Consider the following 23,660-nt stretch of genomic DNA (forward strand, 5'->3'; position numbering starts at 1 on the left):
TGAGGTTGAAAGCCAGCCTGAGCAGAAAGCTTGTGAGACTCTTATTTTTAACTAACAAGCTGCAAATGGAACTTGGCTCAAGTGGTAGAGTGTTATTCTTAGATGAAAAAAATCAGGAACAATAACAAGGACTTTCAGTTCAAACCCTATTCCAGTGCACCATGTGTGTGCCTACACACACACACACACACACACACACACACACACACACACACACACACACACAATTTATTAATCAGACCAGCATTGGCTGGACCAGCAACCCAAAGTGCCTGAATGACTTAGATCTATGGAGACAGAGAGAAAGTAGAAGAATATATGCCAAACTTTTATCTTGATTGCAATCACCAGCTGACCGCTTCAGGATAAAGTGGAAAGTTAATGCTTTTAGCAAACACAAAAACACAAATGCACATACATTTCAAGTAATTAGATATTATCATTATTTAATGTTTATGTCTGCTCTGCAACTTATGTATATGGAATTCTGCACATTTTCTAAGGGTTTAGTAATTGAAGCGTTTTTGTGTACCAAAATTTTGAATGAAGGTAGAATAAAGAGGCATGATTTACATTTTCTCTTATGGCAGAGATGTTGATCATCTCTTCATGTGTCTATTTTTTGAGGTTAAATATATTTTAGATATGAGACTGCTGTCTGATGCATAGCTAGTAAAGATCTTCTCCAATTCTATGGGCTTTCTGGTTTTCTTTTCTTTTTCTTTTTCTTTTTCTTTTTTTTTTTTTTGCCAGTCCTGGGCTTGGACTCAGGGCCTGAGCACTGTCCCTGGCTTCTTTTTGCTCAAGAATAGCAGTCTGCCACTTGAGCCACAGCACCACTTCTGGCCGTTTTCTGTATATGTGGTGCTGGGGAATCGAACCCAGGGCTTCATGTATACGGGCAAGCACTCTTGACACTAGGCCATATTCCCAGCTCTTCTATGTGGTTTCTGTTTATCTTGCTAGGTATGTCCTTTGCCATGCACAAACTCTTCAGTCTGATAGAAGCCCATTTATGTAGTCTTTCTTTGATTTGTTGTGATTCTGGATCTTTAATTACTAAGTTTCGTCCCATGTCAAGGAGCCCTATTGTTTGCCTTAACCCTTCTTGTAATATTTTCAGGGCATCTGGGTCTTACATTTAGATCTTTGATCCATTTAGAATTGATTTTGGTGCAGAGTGATATATAAGGATTTAACCTCAGTTTTCTGCACATGTATAGGCAACCATTTGTTGAAGAGGCTGTCTTTCTTCCATACTATGTTTTTGGCTCCCTTGTCAAATATTAGGTGGCTATAGGACTGTGGGTTCATTTCTGGGTCTTCTATTCCATTCCATTTTTCTTTGTCCTATTCTTGTGCCAGAGCCAGGTTGTTTTTAGTACTATGGTATTGTAACAGACTGTGAAACTTGGTATTGATTTTCCTCTAGCACAGTTCTTCCTGCTAAAAACTGATTTTGCTTTTGAAGGCATTCTATTATTCTATCTGATTTTTTATATTGCTTCTTCTCTATTATTGAACAATGTTGTAGGGATTTTGATAGGTATTGCATTGGAATTGTAGATAGCTTTTGGCAATATTTCATTTTCATGATGTTAGCCTTACCAATACATGAGCATGGGAGGTTTTGCCATTTCCTTAAATCTGCTTTAATTTCCTTTTCTAGTTTTAAAAGTTTCTATCATAGAGATCCTTCACATCTTTGGTTAATTTGTAGGTATTTTGGGAGGGCATTTCCTGATTCTACCCTTGCTCTCCTCATTGCTGGCATACAGAATGGGTACTGCTTTTTTGAAATCTAATTTTATTGTCAAGATGATGTACTGAGGGGTTATAGTTACATATGTAAGGTAATGAGTACATTTCTTGTTGAACATTGTTACCCCCAAAACTTACTTATTTTTGTGGGTTATATACCCTGGCACTTTGCCAAAGGTTTGGATCAGTTGAAGTAAGTAGAGAGAGGAATCTACGGGTTTCTTTAAATGCAGGATCATATCATCTGCAAAGAGGGAACATTTCTTTCTTCTTTCCATGTTCAGATCCCATTTATGTTTGTCTCATCCCAGTTAGAATCACCATTATCAAGAAAACTAACAATTGAAGATGATTGTGAGGATGTGGCCAAAAGGGAAGGCTACTACAGTGTTGGTGCGAATGGAAGCTTGTTCAACCACTCTGGAAAGTAGTGTAGAAGTTCCTCAAAAGATTGAAGGTAGAGCTTCCCTATAACCCAGCAATCCCACTTCGGGGCATTTATTCAAAGGAACACAAACCAGGCCACACTAAAGCCACCAGCAGAATCATGTTCATTGCAGTATTGTTTATTGTAGCTAAGATATGAAGTTAACCCAGATGACCCTCATTGGGCAAAAGCAACAAGAAAATGTGTGTGTGTGTGTGTGTGTGTGTGTGTGTGTGTGTGTGTGTGTGTGTGTGTATACTTCTATGCTTCCATTAGGAAGAATTACATTGCCCCATTCATAAGGCAATGGAAAAACAGAAAAAATTACACTATGTTAAGTAAGCCAGACCCACATGGTTCACCTCATTAGAATGTGCCAATAAATTTACAAGTAAACAAAATAGATAGTAAAAAGCAACTACACATGGACAAGAGTAATTATCTGCATTCAAACATTACCACAGTGAGGACAAAGGAGGATATTCTCAGGAAAGTATCACAATGGCTCAATAGCTATGTGCATATGATCATATAAGATGATATTTATCAAAATGAATGTCAGAAAATGGGAAAAACAGGTTTTATTGCACTATTTTCAGTTCTTTTTTTCTTCTTTCCTTTTCCCTTTGTTTTATTCCCTATGTCTCTGTTTTTTTTTTTTTATTTCTGCACCCTTTTCATGTATATAATTTTATCTGATTTGGGAAGGAGAAGGGGAAGCACAGAAAAGATCAGACAACGGGTGAACTAAATCAGCAGTGACACGTGATAGACACTATGTTGGAAATGTACTATACAACTTGGGTAAGGGGAGGGAAATCAGGAAAGGAAAATCTGGGAGCGAATGAAGGAGCAGGTGACACTGTTTAAAAGAAATGTACTCATTACCTGACTTATGTAACTGCAACCCCTTTGTGCATCTCCTTTGCAATAAAATTTCAAAAAATATTGAAAAACATAAAAATAAAAGGAATTATGCTTTAGTTTTAGATGACAGACATGAATCTATCACACTTCCTGATAACATGACAGCAACTGCTATAAAATAATTGAAATTTCTCTTTGGCTACTATGTCTTGTTTTAGTATTTTATCGCTTTGGCTTATCTTAAGATTATTGCACTGACATATTATATGCCACACTATTAAACTCTGATTTCTTTTACATTTCTTAAACTAATGTAAAATTTGAAGGAAAGCAAAAGATCACTGGGAAATCCTAATGTTAATTAGAGGGAGAGTCAAGGAAGCAACAGTAGTTACTGGTAACTCACTGTAAGAATTCTTGATGTGAAGTTGAGACAAAAAGTTCTGTTGTTAATATATCCAAATCCAAACCCAAATGTGCTTTAACTGAACTTTCCAAATGCATGTTTTATTGAGAAGTGTCTTCAGATAAATAACAATAAAAACAAACCTAACCTTGTCAAGGTGGGTCAGCAGTGGTCTTTTTATCTAAAATTATGAGTCTGGTAATGAGTTACTTTACTCTGATAGAACAATCATCTTTACCCAATGAGATTAGGTTGTCTATGGGATAATCGAAGACAGATGAATTTGCACAAGACTGGTGGCTAAGGTCCAATTAAAATCCAGAAATGGCCACGAGGATGAACAGCTTAAAACATTATCACCTATAGGTGTATAATTGGTGATTAAGTTAATGAAATAATGAGATCAAGGACACAAATTTTCACCATTGAATGTGTAGAGGGATCAGTATGGACCTCTAGCAATGTAGTTTATATTTTAAGTCACCTAGATTGGATTATCTTAATAATTCTGTAGAACACAGCATATATTCACACCCTCTCACAATCTGATGTTACACACACACATACACACACTTACACAAACACGCACTCTCCAGTGTGCTTTGCTCTGAAAGAATTTGAGAAAAGTGGAAGACATCTCTTACTTTGAAAATATAAAAGAGGAGCCTTTTTAGATCTTGTTCCTGGACTTTAGATTTAGACCAGTGAGAAAATATATTTCTATTGTTTAAGGCACCCAGACCATGGCATTTTGTTACACTAGCCCTAGCAAAAAATAATATAGATCATATGCTAATGAGTTTTTGTATTTTGTTTTATACTGAATGCTAATTAGTCTGTTAGCTGAGTGTCTATGCTCTGACTCCTGCCAATAAAAGGAAGTGTTTTCTGTGCTTGCTTTAGTTATTTAGGATTGAGATAGAAGAAACACTGACTCTGTGCCAATGGTCCAAGGTAAGATTATTATTTGTTTGTTTGTGTGCTTGTGTTTAATGCCAATCCAGTCGGATGATTAATTAAAGATAACAGTCTCATAAAAAAAAGAAAATATAAAACTATGTTAAAAGGACTGAGGGACTGGATAATCATGACATATCAACATACAGATACAATATAATATGCAATGTAATAATAATATATAATAATCATAATATCAATAACATAGATATAAAATGTATGTTAATCTAGGGGCAATGCCTGTATAGTAGTGAGGCTTGTCTTATCTCTATGTGTTTAGAGAGATTTTTCTTTTAATGTCTATGAGCCTTCTCTTTACAGTTGTCAAGATTGTTTAAGAATGTTGAGAGTTAAAGATATGTATATATGTATAAATTATGAGTAACTAATAAGCACCTCAAACAAAAATAAATTATAGTTTTTAGTTAAATATTGATTTTCACAATTTTTATATTCTTCATAATTTTTCAGGTAAATATTCTTCAAATTTTAAAGGAAGCCACAGCAAGACTATCCAGAAAAACAATATACAGCCACACAATTTTTAGACAATAATAGAGTGTAGAAAAGACAAAACCTGAAGCATTGGGTTTCAAGCTCAATGACAAATATTTCTGTACAACTAGAAAAAGCAGATATTTTTAGTCAGAAGTAATCTCTTCATCAAGGAGATAATCAGACTTTTGCTATATCCAGGGCTTAGCTGACTGACAATTTTGGTCTGCATACTGTCAGGTTCCTGAGTGTTATCTTGTGGATAATCATTCTAAATTGGGTGAAATGGAGTCTTAATGTTTTATTAGTTTGTATTTCTTTGAAGATTTATAGTAAAAATGGATATAAAATGATGTTCGTTTATTTTGCATTAAAAATGAAAAAGTTAACAAATAACATTTAAGTCATTAAAATTACATTTGTCATACTTTTGGAAATGAATCTAAGAATACTTTCAGAGAATAAATATTAATAGTAATTATACACAATAGTTAATATTTCTACCTTTAATCCAATGTATTTTTATTAATGTCTTTTAGAAATTACATTCTTTATCAAGTAGCACATAATTTTCCTCATGATTTCACTCAAGCAGGACCTAATCTCAACATTAGCAAACTACAGGGCTTTCTTCATAAACATAAATATCATGCCACAGAAAATAGTTTTAAAACATGCCATTATCCAGCACTATTGTGGATGAGGGTGTGGGGAAATGGACAAAGTTTTTAGGGAGCAACATACATCAAATGGGGACCTGCTCCTTGAAACAGACTTTAATTCTAGAAATCTACCCCCAAGGAATGATTCAGGCAGGTGATAAGGTCATGTGTCACAATTTTGTTTAGTAGTTAAAATGAAATAATTGAAATTTCATATAAAAGAATTAAAATTATTACTAGTTTGTATAATAAATTATTATTAAATTATTAAGAGCACTTGTGGTTTGACATGAAAAATATTCATAGAATGTGGTCAAGAGGGAAAAGAAAGTTAATAGAAGATGATATGCCTTACCTATGTCTACTTTTGTAAAAAATAAATGTACATGTTTATAGTTAGATATCTATCCTATAGGGCATGCAGTCACCTTAGAAATAGCTTAGATAATTTTTACTATGTTAAATATGCCTCATGATAATGAATTAAATAAAGTCTATTGTAACTTCAAAATCATTGTCCATGCAATTATACATACCTTAAAATTTATTTTCACTTGTTTCTGTTATTTTTCTAAAAAAGACGAATAATTAAATGATGAATACAAAAATTTAGAATATATAGGCTTATATTGACTCCATATTCTACTTTTCTTCTAGCATATTTTCTGCATACATTTTAAAGGCACTGGTGGCTCATACCTGTAATCCTAACTGTTCAGGAGGTTGATATCTAAGGATTATGGTTCAAAGCTAGCCCCAGCAGGAAAAGTCCCTGAGACTCTTATCTCTAAATAACCTCTAGACAGGATGTGGAGCTACAGCTCAAAGTAGTAGGATGCTGGCTTTTATCAAGGGAGCTTAGGGACAGCACCCAAGCCCTGAGTTCAAGCTCCACAATTGGAATACAAGGGAAAGGGAATATCAAAATTGAGAGACAAAGGACAGAAAGACAAACCATTCCAAAAGCAATACTTATAAAACCATTTGGTGTACATCAACTGCACAACTCTTGGGGAAAGAGGTAAAGGAGGAGGGGGAGGGGGGTGAGGGAAGAGGTAACAAGTTGAACAAGAAATGTACTCACTGCCTTACATATAAATCTGTAACCCCTCTGTACCGCACTTTGACAATAAAGAAAAAAGTTTAATAAAAAAGTAAAAATGAACCTATATCTTTAGTACTTAGATTAATTGTAACAGAATCAAGCTTCTCTAAGCTATCATGATATTTATCTATAGCTCTCTCTATATGGATACAATTGAACATACATATGTATTTGTGTGTATATATATATATATATATATGTATATATGGATATTTCAATCTTTGCTGATACCCACACATTTTCTGTGTACTCCAGTGTGTATCCATTTTGTAGAGATCCTTGCTGTCTACTGGACTGAGTATGAATTTTTCCTTAGGGAAACATTAACTGTTTCCTTGACTTAATTAATGATGCCTAAGTAATTTTTTGCTTTTTGATTTATAGCTCTTTTTCATAATGAAGAACTGTCAGTACTGAGCTAGCTTACATTTGATGTGCAAAAGAGCCTAATAGCTATGCCCCTATGAACTCATGAAATGATGCTAAGTGAAATGAACTCCATATTATGGAAACAAGTGTTATATCACTGTTGTAATTACTTTCAACATGCCGTATGAAACTGTAGCTTCTTTTGTTGATGATCCTCTTGTATGCCTTCCTGTGGTTATACCACACTATCACTTCATCTCATCTGAATACACTGGATACTGTTTATACTGGTATTAGAACTAGGTAAGTGAAAGGGAATATCAAAATCAGGAGACAAAGGATAAAAAGACAAATGACTACAAAAGCAATACTTGCAAAGCCATTTGGTGTAAACCCTATGAACAACTCATGGGGGGAGGGGGAAAGGGGAAGGGGGGCGGGGGAATGAGGGAGGAGGTAACAAACAGTACAAGAAATGTACCCAAGGCCTAACATATGAAACTGTACTCCCTCTATACACCACTTTGACAATATAAAAAAGAATATACTGTTGTTAACCATTTCTGTGGTGGCTAAAATATCAAGGAATATATATTTTGCAATCACATTTTAAAGTCAATATATTAACTCAGCAGCTAATGATGCCACAGAGGACACAATTCCTTCAGTTCCTTTGCTGTCATTTCTAACACTTTCTGCAATACCTTTGTTCATCTTCAATCTTAAGGGGATGTCACTGAGATCACCACCAAAAGGAAGTTCTCAGGGAACCCATGTGGATATCCCAAGGCAGAAAGAGCTCTCCAAGGATCCAGGCTGATGAAATCATGGGTCTTTTCATAAAGGGGAATCTCTGGCCTTCCCTTTCCCTGAATTGTGACCATGAGAAAAAAGACAACTGTAAAAAATGAAATAATTTGGCATTATACTTAGTGTACATGCTGTGTGACTGCCAGTAACATGGAAGTGAGCAGGTGCTGTTCATTTTGCATGACCATTGACTGCAATGTGCTTCAACACACAGCCTTGCTATAAACAAGTCTCAGAAGACTCCTGAACTCACAATATCACATTTATGAAAATTAACAAAATAGACCACAGGATGTATTTCAGGGGAGGAATTATCCACACTTTTCCTTAGTTGTCTAGGGTAGGGAGGGAATAACTACTAATGGCATGTCATGAGTAATAATGATGTGGCAGGCACTGTGATGTTGACAGTGTTGTTAGTCCTAGGGTAAGTTCTTAGGACATTCACTTTGTATGTGGGATAATAATGATAATTTATACCAAAGAAGTAGCAAAAAATGTACTATGTTCTTTTTAAATTTGAGTATTATTTCAATATAAACCTTCATTCAGAATTCATTACTTTTTCTTCAAATTTCTAATTTTGCATTTAGATGATAGTTATATAATCCTGTTGCTGCTTAAAGAAAGTAATAGATAACCATGGTGTGTTTTAGGAAAAACATTTAAGTGATAGATAAGATCATTGTGTTTCTGTTAGCAAATTCCATTTATACTTATAAAATTCAATTGCCTCATTCTTGATTATGGTGACAAATAATACATGTTATATATCTTCCATACCTTTTCTGAATAATCTATTACTACTTTATTAAGTAATCAGAAAAGATGTTTGAAAATGTGGTTTATTGTCTCCCATAAAACTCTTCTTAAAATAAATTCTGAGCCAGGTGCTGCTGAGCACCTGATTACCTGTAATCACACCTACTCAGGAAACTGAGATCTGGTTCAACGGTTGCCCAGGCAGAAAAATCCATGAGACTCTTCTCTCTTATTAATCACAAAAGAAAAAATATATAGCTGGAAGTAGAGCTGTGGCTCAAGTATTAGAGCACTGGCAAAAAATCCTCAGGATAGTGCCGAGGCCCTGAATTCAAACTTTAGCTCTACCACAAACATAAACTCAATATGCACACACACACACAAACACACACACACACTCACACTGTAAATTCTATTCATATGTTTTTCACCTCATCTTAGGAATTACCATTTAGTCAGTAAAATGCACAATTTAACTTCTGCTGTCCCCAGAAATATGGCAAAATCTTTACAATTTTTATAAAGATAATGAAATATATTCATAAAAGAGACAAATGTAATATCATCAGCAGAATAAGATTTGACCCTGTCACTAATTTTAGTAGTGATTTCTAAGAAAGAGTTTCTCTATGCTATCAATAGTGATCCACAGGGACTGTGTCACAGTACCATAAAATTTGAATGTGTTTCTCACTAGAGTTCCATTTTTCAAACTTTTATGAAGATTAGAAACAAGAAATCCATTGACAAGGACACACTGACTATTACCATTTGCTGCCATTTTTACTGTGCTACAGAAGCTATCTAGTCTGTGTCTTTCCTGGACATTTTACTATGGCTGTTAAGATTTACCTTGTTTTGTAATTGTCTTTGGCATTACATAGCATGAATATGCCCAATGATATTCATATTTATGTAATAACAAGATTTCTCATTCCTATAAAAAATACATTTGTGTGTTCCAAATAAGTTTAAGAAAACAGAAGGATACAATAATCTTTGTAAAAAATAAAAGTAAAAATTAGGATACTTAGCTAAAAACTAAGATATTTAGGTAAGTATTTCTGAACAAAATATCTTTCTTCTATAAACAATTCTGGAAATAAGGTTTACTTATGCACCAGTATCCCTCCAGTCTTAAACTGTTCCAGGATCATGACTGCATTTAGGAGCAAGGTAGTAAGTATGACTTCAATGAACTGGCCCCTGACCTGCATCATGTGTTGATTTCTCCATCACTTTTTGTTATTTTAGCACAATTCCTCAATGACAGAACATTATAAGGCTCTCCTACATAACTATGTTGTTTGCATTTTCTTGGAGTGTGTGTGTGTGTGTGTGTGTGTGTGTGTGTGTGTGTGTGTGTGTTATGGGATTGTGTGTGAGTGTATGTTTTGCTTTTTGTTCCACTATTAAACAGTGACTGTCTCTCTTGTAGACAAGTTCTGTAACCAATTAATTTTAACACAGGCCTATTTTCTTTCCTTCCTTTCCTTCCTTCTTTTCTTTCCTTTCCTCCCTTTCCTCCCTTTCCTCCCTCCCTCCCTCCCTCCCTCCCTCCCTCCCTCCCTCCCTCCCTCCCTCCCTCCCTCCCTCCTTCTATGTGGGAAATTGAACTCTGGGCCTAGGTGCTATCCCTGAGCTCTACAGCCCAAAATGGCTAATGCTCTACCACTTGAGGCACAGCACCAATTCCAGTTTTCTGGTGGTTAATTGGAGATAAGAGCCTCAGGGACTTTCCTGACTGGGCTAGGTTTGAAGAGTGATCCTCAGATCTGTCTCCTTAGTAGCTGGGATTACAGGCACCAGTCACCAATGCCTGTCTCCCAGGCCTATTTTCACCTGTCAGTGTTTGAGAATGGGTCACTCTTAACTTCCCTAGCATGTACTTGAGTAAAATAACCTATGTTAGGTATCCCTACCTAGGATAAAAGGTGAGCTTCATGACATCTTGAAAAGGGTCTAGAGAAATATTTTCTGCCTTGGCTGTCCTTCAACCATCAATATAGCTCAGTCTCCCAAGTAGGTAGGAGTACAAGTATAAGCTACTAGAACTTGAATTGGAATGCTGTCTTTTTCATCAACCTTCCCTGGTTCTGAACCTGCCCTAATCCTTAAGAATAATGAAGCTATTTACTCCTTTATTTTTTCATTTGGAAAGAGGGATTAAATATTTACATTTAGGATTGGAAAAATGAAATAATCCCCGTATAGTGTGTATAAAAATATCAGTTTTTTTTAACTAGGGGGTTGTGTATAATCATTTTAAAAATGAATAAGTATTGTATTTTTTTCTCATTGGCTATTATCATCTGAGTACTGTTATTCCTTGTAGAGAAGATGAGACATGGATGTAACAAACCATATGACAATGAGAGAGTTCATTTTCCTTGGTTTTTCAGGCACTCCCTCTCTGCAGCTCATATTATTTGTGGTGTTCCTCACTGTGTATCTTCGCTCCATCATGGGAAACACCCTCATCATTTTCATTGTTCTGGTGGATTCTACACTACAGACACCCATGTACATTTTCCTAGGAAATTTGTCCTTCTTTGAGATCTGGTACACTACGGCCACACTGCCAAAACTGTTGGCCACCTGCCTCTCAAAGGTTGTCACGATCTCTGTTTCTGGCTGTATATTCAATACTACTTTTTTTTTTTTTTTTTTCCTCAGTGGGAGCTACCGAATGCATCTTGCTGGCTGTGATGGCCTATGAAAGATACGTGGCCATATGCAGCCCTCTACATTACTCGCTACTCATGAGTCTCCAGCATTGCCTGCAGCTTTCTGCTGGATCATGGATTGGGGGCTTCCTTGCCCCACTATGACCCGCCATATTTATCTCTCGTCTAAACTTCTGTTGTCCCCAGAAGATCAACAATTTCTTTTGTGACTCAGACCCCATTTTTAAATGTTCTTGCTCAGATATATTCTTAGTGGAGGCCTTGGGGTACACATGCAGCTTTGTTGTGATTCTAAGTTCTTTTCTTCTCCCTATGTCATTCTATGGCAAAATTGTGGTCACCATAATCAGGCTATCTTCTCGAGAGGCTCGGAAGAAAACTTTCTCCACCTGTGCTTCCCATCTCAGTGTAGTTGCCATCTATTATGGCACCATAATCTTTGCCTATGTTCGCCCTCCATTCAAGTACAACTTCACCATCGGTAAGGTAGTATCAGTGTTCTATTGTGTGGTTACTCCATTGGTAAACCTTCTCAACTATACCCTGAGAAACAAAGATGTGAAGAAGGTTTTCCAGAAATACCTAGCACAAAAGAGAGCTCTCTGGACAAGAAGTGTACACAAGTTTTGAGATATTAACAAAAATGGAAAATTGATAGTGGATTTTTCATAAATTGTTAAAGTATTGATCATTGTGTTACAAAATGATGCCAAGTATTTTGATCATCTCTGTTCATTTTACAAGTTATTTTAATTCTATTGTAGAGTTATTCTGTATTTACTCTATGAGTGTCTTACCTCAATGTCATAGTGAAAGAATGATAAATATTGCAAAACCTCTTGCCTGTAATATATTAGGAAATAGTTTAAGTTATATTTTCACAGCTTATATCTCAACAGGAACCATGAATCATCAAACCCTGCACACAATGAAATTGTGTTTTATATGGAGTCAGTGGTCTAATAAAATTTTATTCCTTTGTACACTAAAAAGCACATTCAGAAAATATTTGCTTAACACCATTCTCAAGTATGGATAATTATTTACTTGTTAATATAAATAGACATAATTTTATTATAAGTATGTTTATCAGTATTTCAAGGAACAGGAAATCAAAAATAAATGAATAAGATCTTAAAATACTAGCAAGGATGGTGGGATTAAAAAGACAGAGAAAAGAAAAAAATCAAGAGTTGGACAGTATAAGAAGAATTTTTTTTAATTATCAACTCTCAATTTCTTTTAAAACACCCAACCAATTAATTCATCATAACGAATTTTAGTGATGCATGCTTATACTCCCCAGCAATTTTGGCGAGTTAAGAATGGTGCCTATGGTTTCAGGCTGAGAACTTGGCTCAAAAGGAACATAAAATAATTGCTTCTGAGAAGCAGTAAAGACCTACAGGTTTTCAATCATTGTATATGACTCTTCTATATAAATGAAGACGCTTATTCATTTTCAGTAACTTCTGTGCAGTTTGCAAACTAAAAAGATGACAAAGATATGGAGAAAATAATCTCAGAATGAGGTCTCAAGTGATTGTTTCCACATGCTTGTTTCTGCAAAATGTGACTAGTGAAACAGAAACAACAAGGTAAGAAAAATACCAGCCCTAACTTTTTGTGAGACTGCTTGCCACTTGATCAATTGACACACAGGCAGAATAAATCTTGAGAAGCACTATTTTAGGCAAGGAAGTTTATAGGAATTTATTTTTAATGAAAAGACACTAAAATGAAATTAAAAAGTGTGTGCAGATGGCAATATTTGAAATTACTCAGCTTATATCTCAACATCTGATTTTTCTGGGTATATCAAGATTATAATAAAATGTTTTCTGAATTCCTAATTAATTCACATTTTAAAAGAGCATATATTTTTGTTAACTATAGTGAAAATAATCTTTACATATAAATGTGAAAGTTTCACCACACAATATGAATGACTTTTCTAAGCCTTTGTTTTCCATCAGAAGATAGAACATTGTGTACACAGTCTACCATTAACACTGACACATTCTGTATCAGTGGATAGCTTATTCAGGTTGCAGTTAATGAAATAAGAAAATCTCATTAATTGTAGTATTTTAATTTCAAAATCAAACTCTATGGATTGTATTTTATCTCTTGAACTATGTCCAGTGTTCCTTCCTCTATACTTCCACTCACCTAATAATTTGAATTAATTTTCCTTTTGTTAAGGCAAAAATCTAAACCTCTAAGAATTGTGGGTAGTTCATAAAGAAAAGAATATTCTTCCTATTCCAATTGCAATTTTAAAATATTCAAAAGAAGCTCTCTGGTCCCAATGATCCCCTTTCATGCAATGTTTGGTGTTGGGAAAGATTAAGATCGTACTTCAGTAACTGGAGTAATTAATGCTTTACTGGAAAAGGACGGATTTAGCCATAGTGACAAGGATCACATTTACTTTAGAAGAATACACTGAAGCAGGTAAATATGGAGATATACAGTCGAAGTTAATGAAGATCCATCATAAAAGACAACAACAGAGCAAAAGGAAGTGTAAAAAGTGGTCAATGCACAAAAGTTCCCAGGGCTTAGCTGACTGTTTTCCTCTGAATCCTGCCATATTTCTAAATGTTTTCTTGATAAAAGTTTTTCAGTAATCTTCATATCTTACAATTTTGTATTCCTTTATTATTAAGATTTTTTTTCATATTTCCGCGTGTATATATTCCCCTCTGGTACTTCTCTGATATTTTTTCCTTTTCTTTTTTTTTTTTTTTTGGGGGGGGGCACGTCAAGCAAAATTTTATTCAAGTGAGAAAAAGACTGATATGCCAGGGCTGCACCTAAGGTCAGGATCTTAAAATGCAGCCCCAGGTCATCTCAGAAGGCTGCTTATAAACCTCAAAACCACAGGAATTTTCCCTTTAGCTTAACTATAGTGGCTCCTTACTCCAGAGAAGTGTCAGTCACAACAAACAAGTCAGAGCATCTTTTGGGACACCTAGCTTTCAGTTAATTTGCTCATTTATTATTGTTTGGGTTGATTTTCCTTTTGGAATTTGTTTTATGAGGTAGTCTGGCTAATAATCAAATATCCAATGAAAAATCACCACATTTTTTCCTCTATTTTAGGCTGTTCCCTTTCCTTAGGTTAATTATTTTCTTTCCTTTTTTAAAGTTTAAATGGATGAAATTCCTCTAGTCAATTTTTGCTTTTGATTCCTGAACAGCGGGAGTCTCTTTGTCACAATGTTGCCTATGCATATACATATGTGTGTATATATATGTATATATATATGTATATATATGTATATATATACACACATATGTATATGTATATGTGTGTATATATACACAAACACACACACACACTAGTGTTTTCCTGAATTTCTTAAACTATTTTTCAAGTTTCTAGTCTTACATTAAGATCTCTGAGTTATTTTGAATTTGTTTTTATAATGACTGAAAGGAATCTAGATTCAGTCCTCTATGTGTAAATATCCAGTTTTCCTAATCCCATTTTTTTCATGATGCCATGTTTTCCTCAATTTATGTGTTTTTACTTCTTTAACAAAAAAGAGATGTCTGTAGGGTTTAAAGCGTATTTCAAAATTTCTATTCTAACTTATCAGTCTTTGCATTTCCATTCTTTTTTTTCACCATCAACATGTTGTTACGGTAACTATAGGATAGTTTGAGGTCAGAAAATGTGACAGTGCATCATTATTACTTTGTCTATTGGGTAGATTTGAAATTGTTTGTGAATTTATAGATTTCTTTTTCAATTTTCAACAAAAATCATGCTAAAATTTTGATGGAAATTGCATTGAATTTGCAAACTACTTTGGTAGTATATCCACTTTCTCAATAATAATTTTCCTATTCTGTAAATATTGGAGTTCTTTCCATCTTGCAGAGGTTATCAATGGTAATGTGTTCCTGGTTTTGTGGTTATGTTATTGTTGATATCTGGAAAAGGCTCTTAATTTTGTATTTTCAGTTTATATCCTGGTTATTTGTTAAAAGTTTATCAGATGTAAGATTATTTTTCCAAAGATGGTGAAAAATATATGAATAAAATTCTATTTACTTACTTACTTATTTACAAGGTGCTGGTGCCAGGGCTTTAACTCAGGTCTTGGGTTGAGCTTTTTTTTTGTGCAAGGCCAGTAGTACTCTACCATGTTAGACACAGATTCACTCATGGCTTTTTAATGATTACTTGGAGATAAGAGTCTCAGGGACTTTCCTACTCAGGCTGACTCCTAACTGCAGTTGTCAGATCTCAGCCTCCCAAGTGTCTTAGATTATAGTTGTAAGCCACTGGCTCCTGACAGATGTTAGATTTATAGTTTTGCATCTACCTTGGATCAGTTTTTGTCTACTCAGGCATTAAAATTGTCTGCTTTTCTTCTGTGTGACAATTTTTCATTGGATATAAATTTTGCATTTTATAATGAATTTTTTGATATTCTTCTATGTACCCCAAGCATTGTAAAAATAAATCATTTTATTACTTTAAAGCTCTGTTGCTTTTAAATCTTCTGAGATGATTAGTTAAATCTAGGAAAGTATTTTACAAAACATGTTATTTGTTACTGCTCATGTAAATCTCTTCTTACTACTAGACCATTTTTTTCTAATTTTTGTGATATTGTACTGTAGCTGAAAAAGGAAAGGCATGATTCTTAGCCTTGTGTGAGTACTTCATAGATTTCTTTGTAATCTCTCATGCAATAGTTTTATTGGATTTTGACAGATTAGTCTTTTTTGTTGGAAGACCACTAGACTTCTAGAATCTTGAGAACCATCCTCACCAAAAGGGCTAATATTGTCTCTATGGAACCTGAATTATATCTGAACTTCTACATATACTTGACATATGAGAACACTTAGAAGTGAGAAACTATGTGTGATGAGCTGGGCAGTGGAGCTCATCAAAAGAGTCTACACTGTTGTTAAAATGACTCCTGATTTCTTCCTTCACAAGAGAAACATAAAAATTTGGAGAGACAAATTAAAGAAGGAAACATAAGTCAAAATGATGTTAAAATTTGTTATTCTTGAACATGATTATCTTTTCATGTTTACAATGAGTTTGAAGATATGAAATCACCTCTGAACAAAAATAAGAATATAAAATGCTGCCTGAGTACCTAAAACTCTGAAAGAGATCTCAAAGAAATACAGATATCAAGATCTCTCGGACAGCGCATTCTCAGATGTGTTGGCTAGATTATTACTTAAGGCCCAAGAAATCTTCCATCCTTTCCAGTTAAATGTAACTCCATCCTTGAAATAATGGAAGGGTGTCTCATAAATAACCCATACTGAACATTATTAAAACAAACATCCACCAAGAAGTAGAAATCAGCTTCTAAACATCCATGTCAGATACATGACAATATGAGGTAGATGCTGAAATACAACATTGTCTCTTCCACTTATCTGCTTTTGCTGGCTATGAATAATGAGACAAGTCAAGGAGGACAAGGAACATATTCAATTAGTAGGATCTTCCTCTAGTATTCAAAACTGAGGCCAAAGCAATAGCCCCCTTAATTATCATTTTGTACATAGTCAGTATTCACTTCCTAAATGGATCCTAAAATTAATTTGAAAATGATACACATTTTAGATTATTATTTTATTGGTGAAATTATTATTATTATTATTTTTTTTTTTTTTTTTTGGCCAGTCCTGGGCCTTGGACTCAGGGCCTGAGCACCTTCCCTGGCTTCTTCCCGCTCAAGGCTAGCACTCTGCCACCTGAGCCACAGTGCCCCTTCTGGCCGTTTTCCATATATGAGGTGCTGGGGAATCTAACGAGAGCTTCATGTGTAGGAGGCAAGCACTCTTGCCACTAGGCCATATTCCCAGACCCTGGTGAAATTATTTTTAAACTTTAAGGTACTGGAGTTATTTTGAGAATCCTATCTTTTACATAGTTCTCTGTTAGACTGAATTAAGTAGATAGAAAATGTGGACACATAAATTACACTATATTATCAACACTGAAAAATAATTGATGAATCATAAGCACATTTTAAAACAGCTTACAACAAAGTTATCCAGTCACATTTATTCATTACACAATGCTCATTCTGCTTAACAACTTCGAAACAAAAGAGCCAGGCACATACTGCTCATGTTGCAATCCTATCCATTCAGGAAGCAGAGACATAGAGTATTACAATTGGCAGCCAGCTCAAGTAGAAAAATTCCAAGAGGCTACATCTCCAATTAACCAGCATAATGGTAGACTGTAAATGTGGCTCCAGATATAGGGTACTGTCAGAAAGAATATGAGGCCCTGAATTCAAGTCCTGATTGTCATATAAAAAATATTAGTAAACTATGTACATATATCTGATGGAAGAGATGAATATGTCAAATGATTTTATTTGACCATCATTTTGTATACATATGTAAATGATCATATTGTGCTACATAAATAAGTACAACAAAATAATTATAAATAAATGTTTACTCTGTTCCTAAATAAAACATGAGAATGACAATTATAATTATTACACAGGATCATGATGGATTTAGTTTGGAGTAAGTTTATACAGTACAGAAAACAGAAATTTTTCTATTGAAATCTCACCAAGTAATATTTACATAAATCCAAGACAGCTTTAAAGTTTTCCATAATACAAAATTCCTAATATTATTTTCTCCACAGCTTCTTTTATTTGTTTATTTCTAAGACTATAGATGATAGGATTCAGAAATGGGGGTACAATGGTATAAAGTATAGACAGAATCACGTTCTGAATGCTTCTAGAGTTAGATGAAGGCCTTAGGTATACAGTGACTCCAGAACCAAGAAACATAGACACCACAAGAATGTGAGGTACACAGGTGGAAAAGAACTTTCCTCGCTCTTCTTTGACACGGATCTTCAGCACTGCAGAAAATATACGAATATATGATAAAACAATGAAGATAAAGCAGCCACCACCTACACCTATGGTTGAAAAAATAACTAAGAGTATGTTGCTAAAGATATCAGAGCAAGACAGTCTTATTAGAGAGGGGCTGTCACAGAAGAACTGGGGGATCACGTTGGACTGGCAGAAGGACAGCCAGAACGTGCTGCCAGTGTGAACAGCTGCATAGATGAGACCACTGAGTAAGGAAGCCAGTGTGGTCTGGACACAATACTGGTGGTTCATGAGGATAGGGTAGTGGAGGGGCTGGCAGATGGCAACAGAACGGTCATGTGCCATGATGGTGAGGAAAAACAGCTCTACCGATGCACAAAAAATTACAAGAAATATCTGCATTGCACAGCCAGCCACAGAGATGGCTTTGTTGTCAATGAGGGAGTTGACATAAGCATTGGGGATAGTGACAGAAATGTAGCCCATGTCCACAAGGGAGAGATTCCTGAGGAAGAAATACATAGGCGTGTGCAGGTTTCTATCAATGGTGGTGACAGTGACAATAACAAGATTTCCCAGAATGGTGACAATGTACATGAGCAGGAACAATGTGGAGAGCAGGACCCTGAGCTCCCACACCTCAGTAAAGCCCTCTAGGAGAAACTCAGTCACTGTGCTGATGTTGAACATGCTCTGAAAATTCAGATTCATCTGAAAAACAAAGAATGGAGAAAACAACTATGCAATAATTGAAAAAATGACTATAAATCTTTAACTGATAAAATTCACCTTAATGTTCCCAACTGGCCTTCAGGTGTTCAAAATTCCTATTGTTTCTCTGGTATGCATACCATTTCATCAATCCTAAAACAGTATCACGAAGTATAAGAGAAGATGGAGTTCTCTAATATAATGCTTTGTACTGACGTTAAGCACTATCACACAATTTTCTTCACACAATGGGGAAGAAGTTGATAATATGTGTATGATTGCTGTTTCTGAGTAATTTTTTCCTCTTTCAGTCAAGAATATGCATAGAAAGCTGACTAGTAGAATGTGTGTAAGTATAAGCCTTATCTCTCTATACATGTTTACCATTATGCATTTTTATGTTTTTAACTTTATATAAATTTGGGAGTTTTGTTTAGATATAATAGCAAAAAGATTATTTTTATATTGAAATTTGTCAGTATTTATGTATTTTCTTCTATTTCTTATCCATTTGTCTGTCAAACTATCAGTCTGTGTATATAAAAAGGGAAAAATGTTAACATTTGTTGCCTTAATGTGTGCTATGCCTAAAGCCCCTGGTATTTGTCAACAGGCAATTATTCCTGCATGCTTCTGGAAAAAAATTGTTCTTCAAAGAGAAACCACAGTTTCTGCTTTTAAGACTTTTAGACACATTGAATAATGCCCATTCATATTATAGATAAAAAATCTACTATTATTTTAGCTATAATGTTTGGATATATGCACTCTACCTACAAAAGCATCTCCATAGTAACACTTTGATTAGAGCTTGTCTAATAAATAAGCTTTACCTTATGACAGCCATGTAGTTTCATTAGAAATTGGACTATTACTGCTTGCATGTGAACACACAATGAAGATATTTCTCCCTGGTCTCCTGCCTGTATTCTTCCAGTGATCTGCACACATGTACATGTGCATACGTTTCACATTCCATCTCATTGTTATTCTAGTCTAAACACAGAAAATGTATTGTTTTTACTGTTCACATGTTTCTGACATGCAAGCCAACTCAAGCTGTTCAAATGTGGTAGGATTACACTTGTTCCTTTCATGTCATTTAAAAATATATATTTTTTATAAATGTGTATTTAATTTTATGTTCAAAATAACAAACACAAATTATTTTGGAGGAAAAATAAATTGATTTGCCTGAATCTGCTTTGAAAGCTCATAGTTCACAGAAATGACAGCTTCACAGAGGATATTTTTGGAGGTCATACGTATATTTGAAATTTTATTATAATATAAAGATTTTGTTTATATCACTGCAAATTCTAGAGATTTTATTTTTGACTAGTATATAACATTAATTAAAAATAAAAAAATTATCTATGACCTTTGCATTTTATGTTATGAAATAAGTTTTTATGTGTTTATCAGTATTTTTAATGTCTTATCTATTTAAATCAAAGTTCCTCTTTTGCTTTAAAACATTCATTAATAATTGCAACTCTATACCATTACATTTCTTCCTTCCTTCCTTCCTTCCTTCCTTCCTTCCTTCCTTCCTTCCTTCCTTCCTCTCTCTTTCTTTTTCTTTCTTTCTCTTTCTCTCTTTCTTTCTCTCTCCATCTCTTTTTCTTTCTCCTTCCTTCCTTCCTTCCTTCCTTCCTTCCTTCCTTCCTTCCTTCCTTCCTTCCTGTCTTTCTTTCTTCTCCTCCCTCCCTCCCTTTCTGCCTGCCTGCCTCCCTCCCTCCTTCCTTTCATCTGGCTGTCTGTCTTTCTTTCTTTTCTGTTACTTGTGGGGTTTGAACTCAGGGCCTGGCATTGTCCCTGAGGTCTTTTGCTCAAGGCTACCACTTTGAGCCATAGAACCACTTCTAAAGTTGAATTGTGGCTCAAGTGGCAGAAACCTTTGTCTTGAGCAAAAAATGCTAAGAGACCATGCCCAGACCTTGAGTTCAAGCCCAAGACAAGCACAAAAAAATGTGTTAGAGAAAATCCCAGATTAGCAGGTACAAAGCAATGAGTTACACCTTCTCATTTCATGTAAAGATAAAAATGCAATCCCCATCCCAGTCACATTCTGCAGTAATTGTGCTTGCTTACAATTGTCATTTCAGCTGGTGTACTTAATTTTCTTTACAAGAAGTGCTAAATGAAAGTACACAGGTTGACATCAGAGTGAACAGAAAACAGACAAATAAAAACATAAGCTAGAAATTTCAGAAATGAACTAAGTATATAAGCAAATATAGAATAAAATTTATTACAGTATTGTTGCAACAGAACTTTTCTCTGTTAAGCAAGAAATGCAAAGGCCAACTGGGTAATGTCACTCATGTGATTTAATGTGGTATGAGCACAGTCCAAAGAAATAGCTTGTGGGACTCTGTCATAAAGACTAAACTATATATGGTAGCATATCCCTGTATTCCCAGCTATGTGAGACAGAGAGATAAGAGGATCATTTTGCTATGAGCAAAACGGTGAGATCTTATTTTCAAAATAAGTAAATAAGTGTTGGTGTAAGAAATTAGCTCAAGTGGTAGAGTACCAGCCCAGGGAGCCAGGGCACATAATTCCAATCCTCTCAGAAACAATTATCACTAGCATGCTAATAAATAAACAATACTAACAGAAGAAAATTCTGATACTGATAACATAAATAATAAATATGTGTAAACAAATATTTTTCAAAATTATAGTTGTCATCATCTTAATAAGGGCTATCTTACAATTTTTACAATCTTGAGGATTACCATTTACATACAAACTATATTAGATATTAAAAGAAAGAAAAACTCAAAGGAGCTAAGGAGAGACTTCACAGGAGAAGAGATAAAATGGCAAAGAAACATATGAGGAAATGTTCTACATCCCTGGCAGCAAAGGAAATGCAAATAAAAACAACCCTGAGATACCAGCTCACTCCAGTTAGAATGGCCTATACTTTAAACTCCCCAACAACAAATGCTGGAGGGGATGCAGGGAAAAAGGACCCCTTCTCCACTGTTGGTGGTAGTGCAAATTAGTACAACCACTTTGAAGAACAGTATGGGAGTTCCTCAAAAAGCTCAGCATAGACATACCCTATGACCCAGCCATACCACTCCTAGGCATCCATCCTGAACAACAGGTCTCAGGATATCAAAAAGACATCTGTATATCCATGTTTAACACTGCATAATTCACAATAGCCAGAATATGGAAATAACCCAGATGCCCCTGTATAGATGAATGGATCAAAAAAATGTGGTACCTATACACAATGGAATACTACATAGCGATTAGAAATGATAAAATATTGGTATTTTCAGGGAAATGGTCAGAACTTGAACAAATAATGTTGAGCAAGACAAGCCTAGAATACAGAGAACAAAGGGGCATGGTCTCTTTGATATATGACTGTTAGGATGCCGGGGTAGGGTGGGCAGTAAAGACCAGGTCTGAGAAACAAAAAACTTCTTGTCAAATGGTATTTCCACATGTCTGAGTCAGCAACCTTACATAAGTATTTAAAACCAAACAACTACTAAACAGAAAAAGGTCTAGAATAGACCTATCAGTGGATCACAATAACTCATCAGCTATGTACACATGATTATATAAGTCAAGGATAAGCAAGCTCTATTGTTGACATTATATTGAAAGTTCTAGGTGAATTTTCTTTGGCGTACACCATGTGGCTACTGTATATGATTTTGGTACACTGGGCATTGTATATATGCCTACCTGATCTAGGGAAGGAAAGAAAAATGAGGGTGTAAGATATCACAAGATATATACTCACTGCCCTATTATATAACTGTATCCCTTTTGCACAACACCTTGTCAACAAAATTTAATTAATAAGGAAAAGAAAAACTCAATGTTTACAGAATAAACATAAACAAGGTAAAATTAGAGAGCAAGAGAAGAATGAGATAATAACCACAGAGAAGAATTCTTAACAAATCTTTTTAAAGAAAGTGAAAACAGGAACAGATATTACAAATTAAAAAACTATCAGTAATTATAAAATTCCCAACCATTAGACACTCAAGAGAAGAAGGCCTTATGCCTCGCTTCTAGTTAACAGTAAGAAGAGTTAATAGCAAGTCTTTAAAACATACTTTCATAAATAGTAACTGTAAAATGTTTTGAAACTAATTTTAATGAAAACATCATTATCTGTTTTAAAAACCTAATAAAAGCAGGACAAAATAAGATGCAGTCTATTATAGTTGAAAAAAATGCACACAAAATCCTAAACACAATATTAGCAAACTATGTATTAAACCATCAAATTACCTTTTTTACTGTGATATATATGTTGCTTCAAAGAAGAATAAAAATGAATTGTATTTTTTAAAATTTTATTGTAAAGGTCATGTGCAGAGGGCTTATAGTTACTTAAGTAAGGTAATGAACACATTTCTTTTTGAACAGTGTTACCCCTCCATCATTTCCTCCCACTTTCTCTCCCCAGTTCCTTTCCCCTCTCAAATTGTGAAATGCATTACCAACATAGTGTCTTGTATTGCTGTTGAATTGGTTCACAATTTATCCCACTTTTTCTGTGATTCTTTTTCCCTTCTCCAAATCAGAAAAGATTATATACAACACAAAGTGTACAGAATTTTTTAAAGTCACAACAGAGAATAAACTAAAGGAGAAATGAAACAGAAAGATAAAAATGACTGCACACAGTACAATTTAAAACACACACACACACAAAACAGCTCTTGCTTCCATTTCTTGGAGTTCATTACAGAAAGACTTTGAAAAAAATATTAAACAAAGTAAGC

At 34.7% G+C, this 23,660-nt stretch overlaps 1 protein-coding gene and 1 pseudogene across 1 annotated transcript; one reads left to right on the forward strand and one right to left on the reverse strand.

Annotated features, from left to right (window-relative positions):
- The first annotated feature begins 10,968 nt into the window (after positions 1-10,968).
- On the forward strand, positions 10,969-11,938 carry LOC125359842 (annotated as a pseudogene).
- A 5,987-nt stretch (positions 11,939-17,925) lies between these two features.
- Positions 17,926-18,864, reverse strand: LOC125359843 (olfactory receptor 14C36-like). Its single transcript, XM_048357719.1, has one exon. The coding sequence runs from the start codon at positions 18,862-18,864 to the stop codon at positions 17,926-17,928; it is 939 nt and encodes a 312-aa protein (XP_048213676.1).
- Positions 18,865-23,660: the final 4,796 nt, after the last annotated feature.

This window comes from Perognathus longimembris, chromosome 11, assembly GCF_023159225.1.
Source record: "Perognathus longimembris pacificus isolate PPM17 chromosome 11, ASM2315922v1, whole genome shotgun sequence".
In the NCBI taxonomy this organism is placed as follows: domain Eukaryota; kingdom Metazoa; phylum Chordata; class Mammalia; order Rodentia; family Heteromyidae; genus Perognathus; species Perognathus longimembris.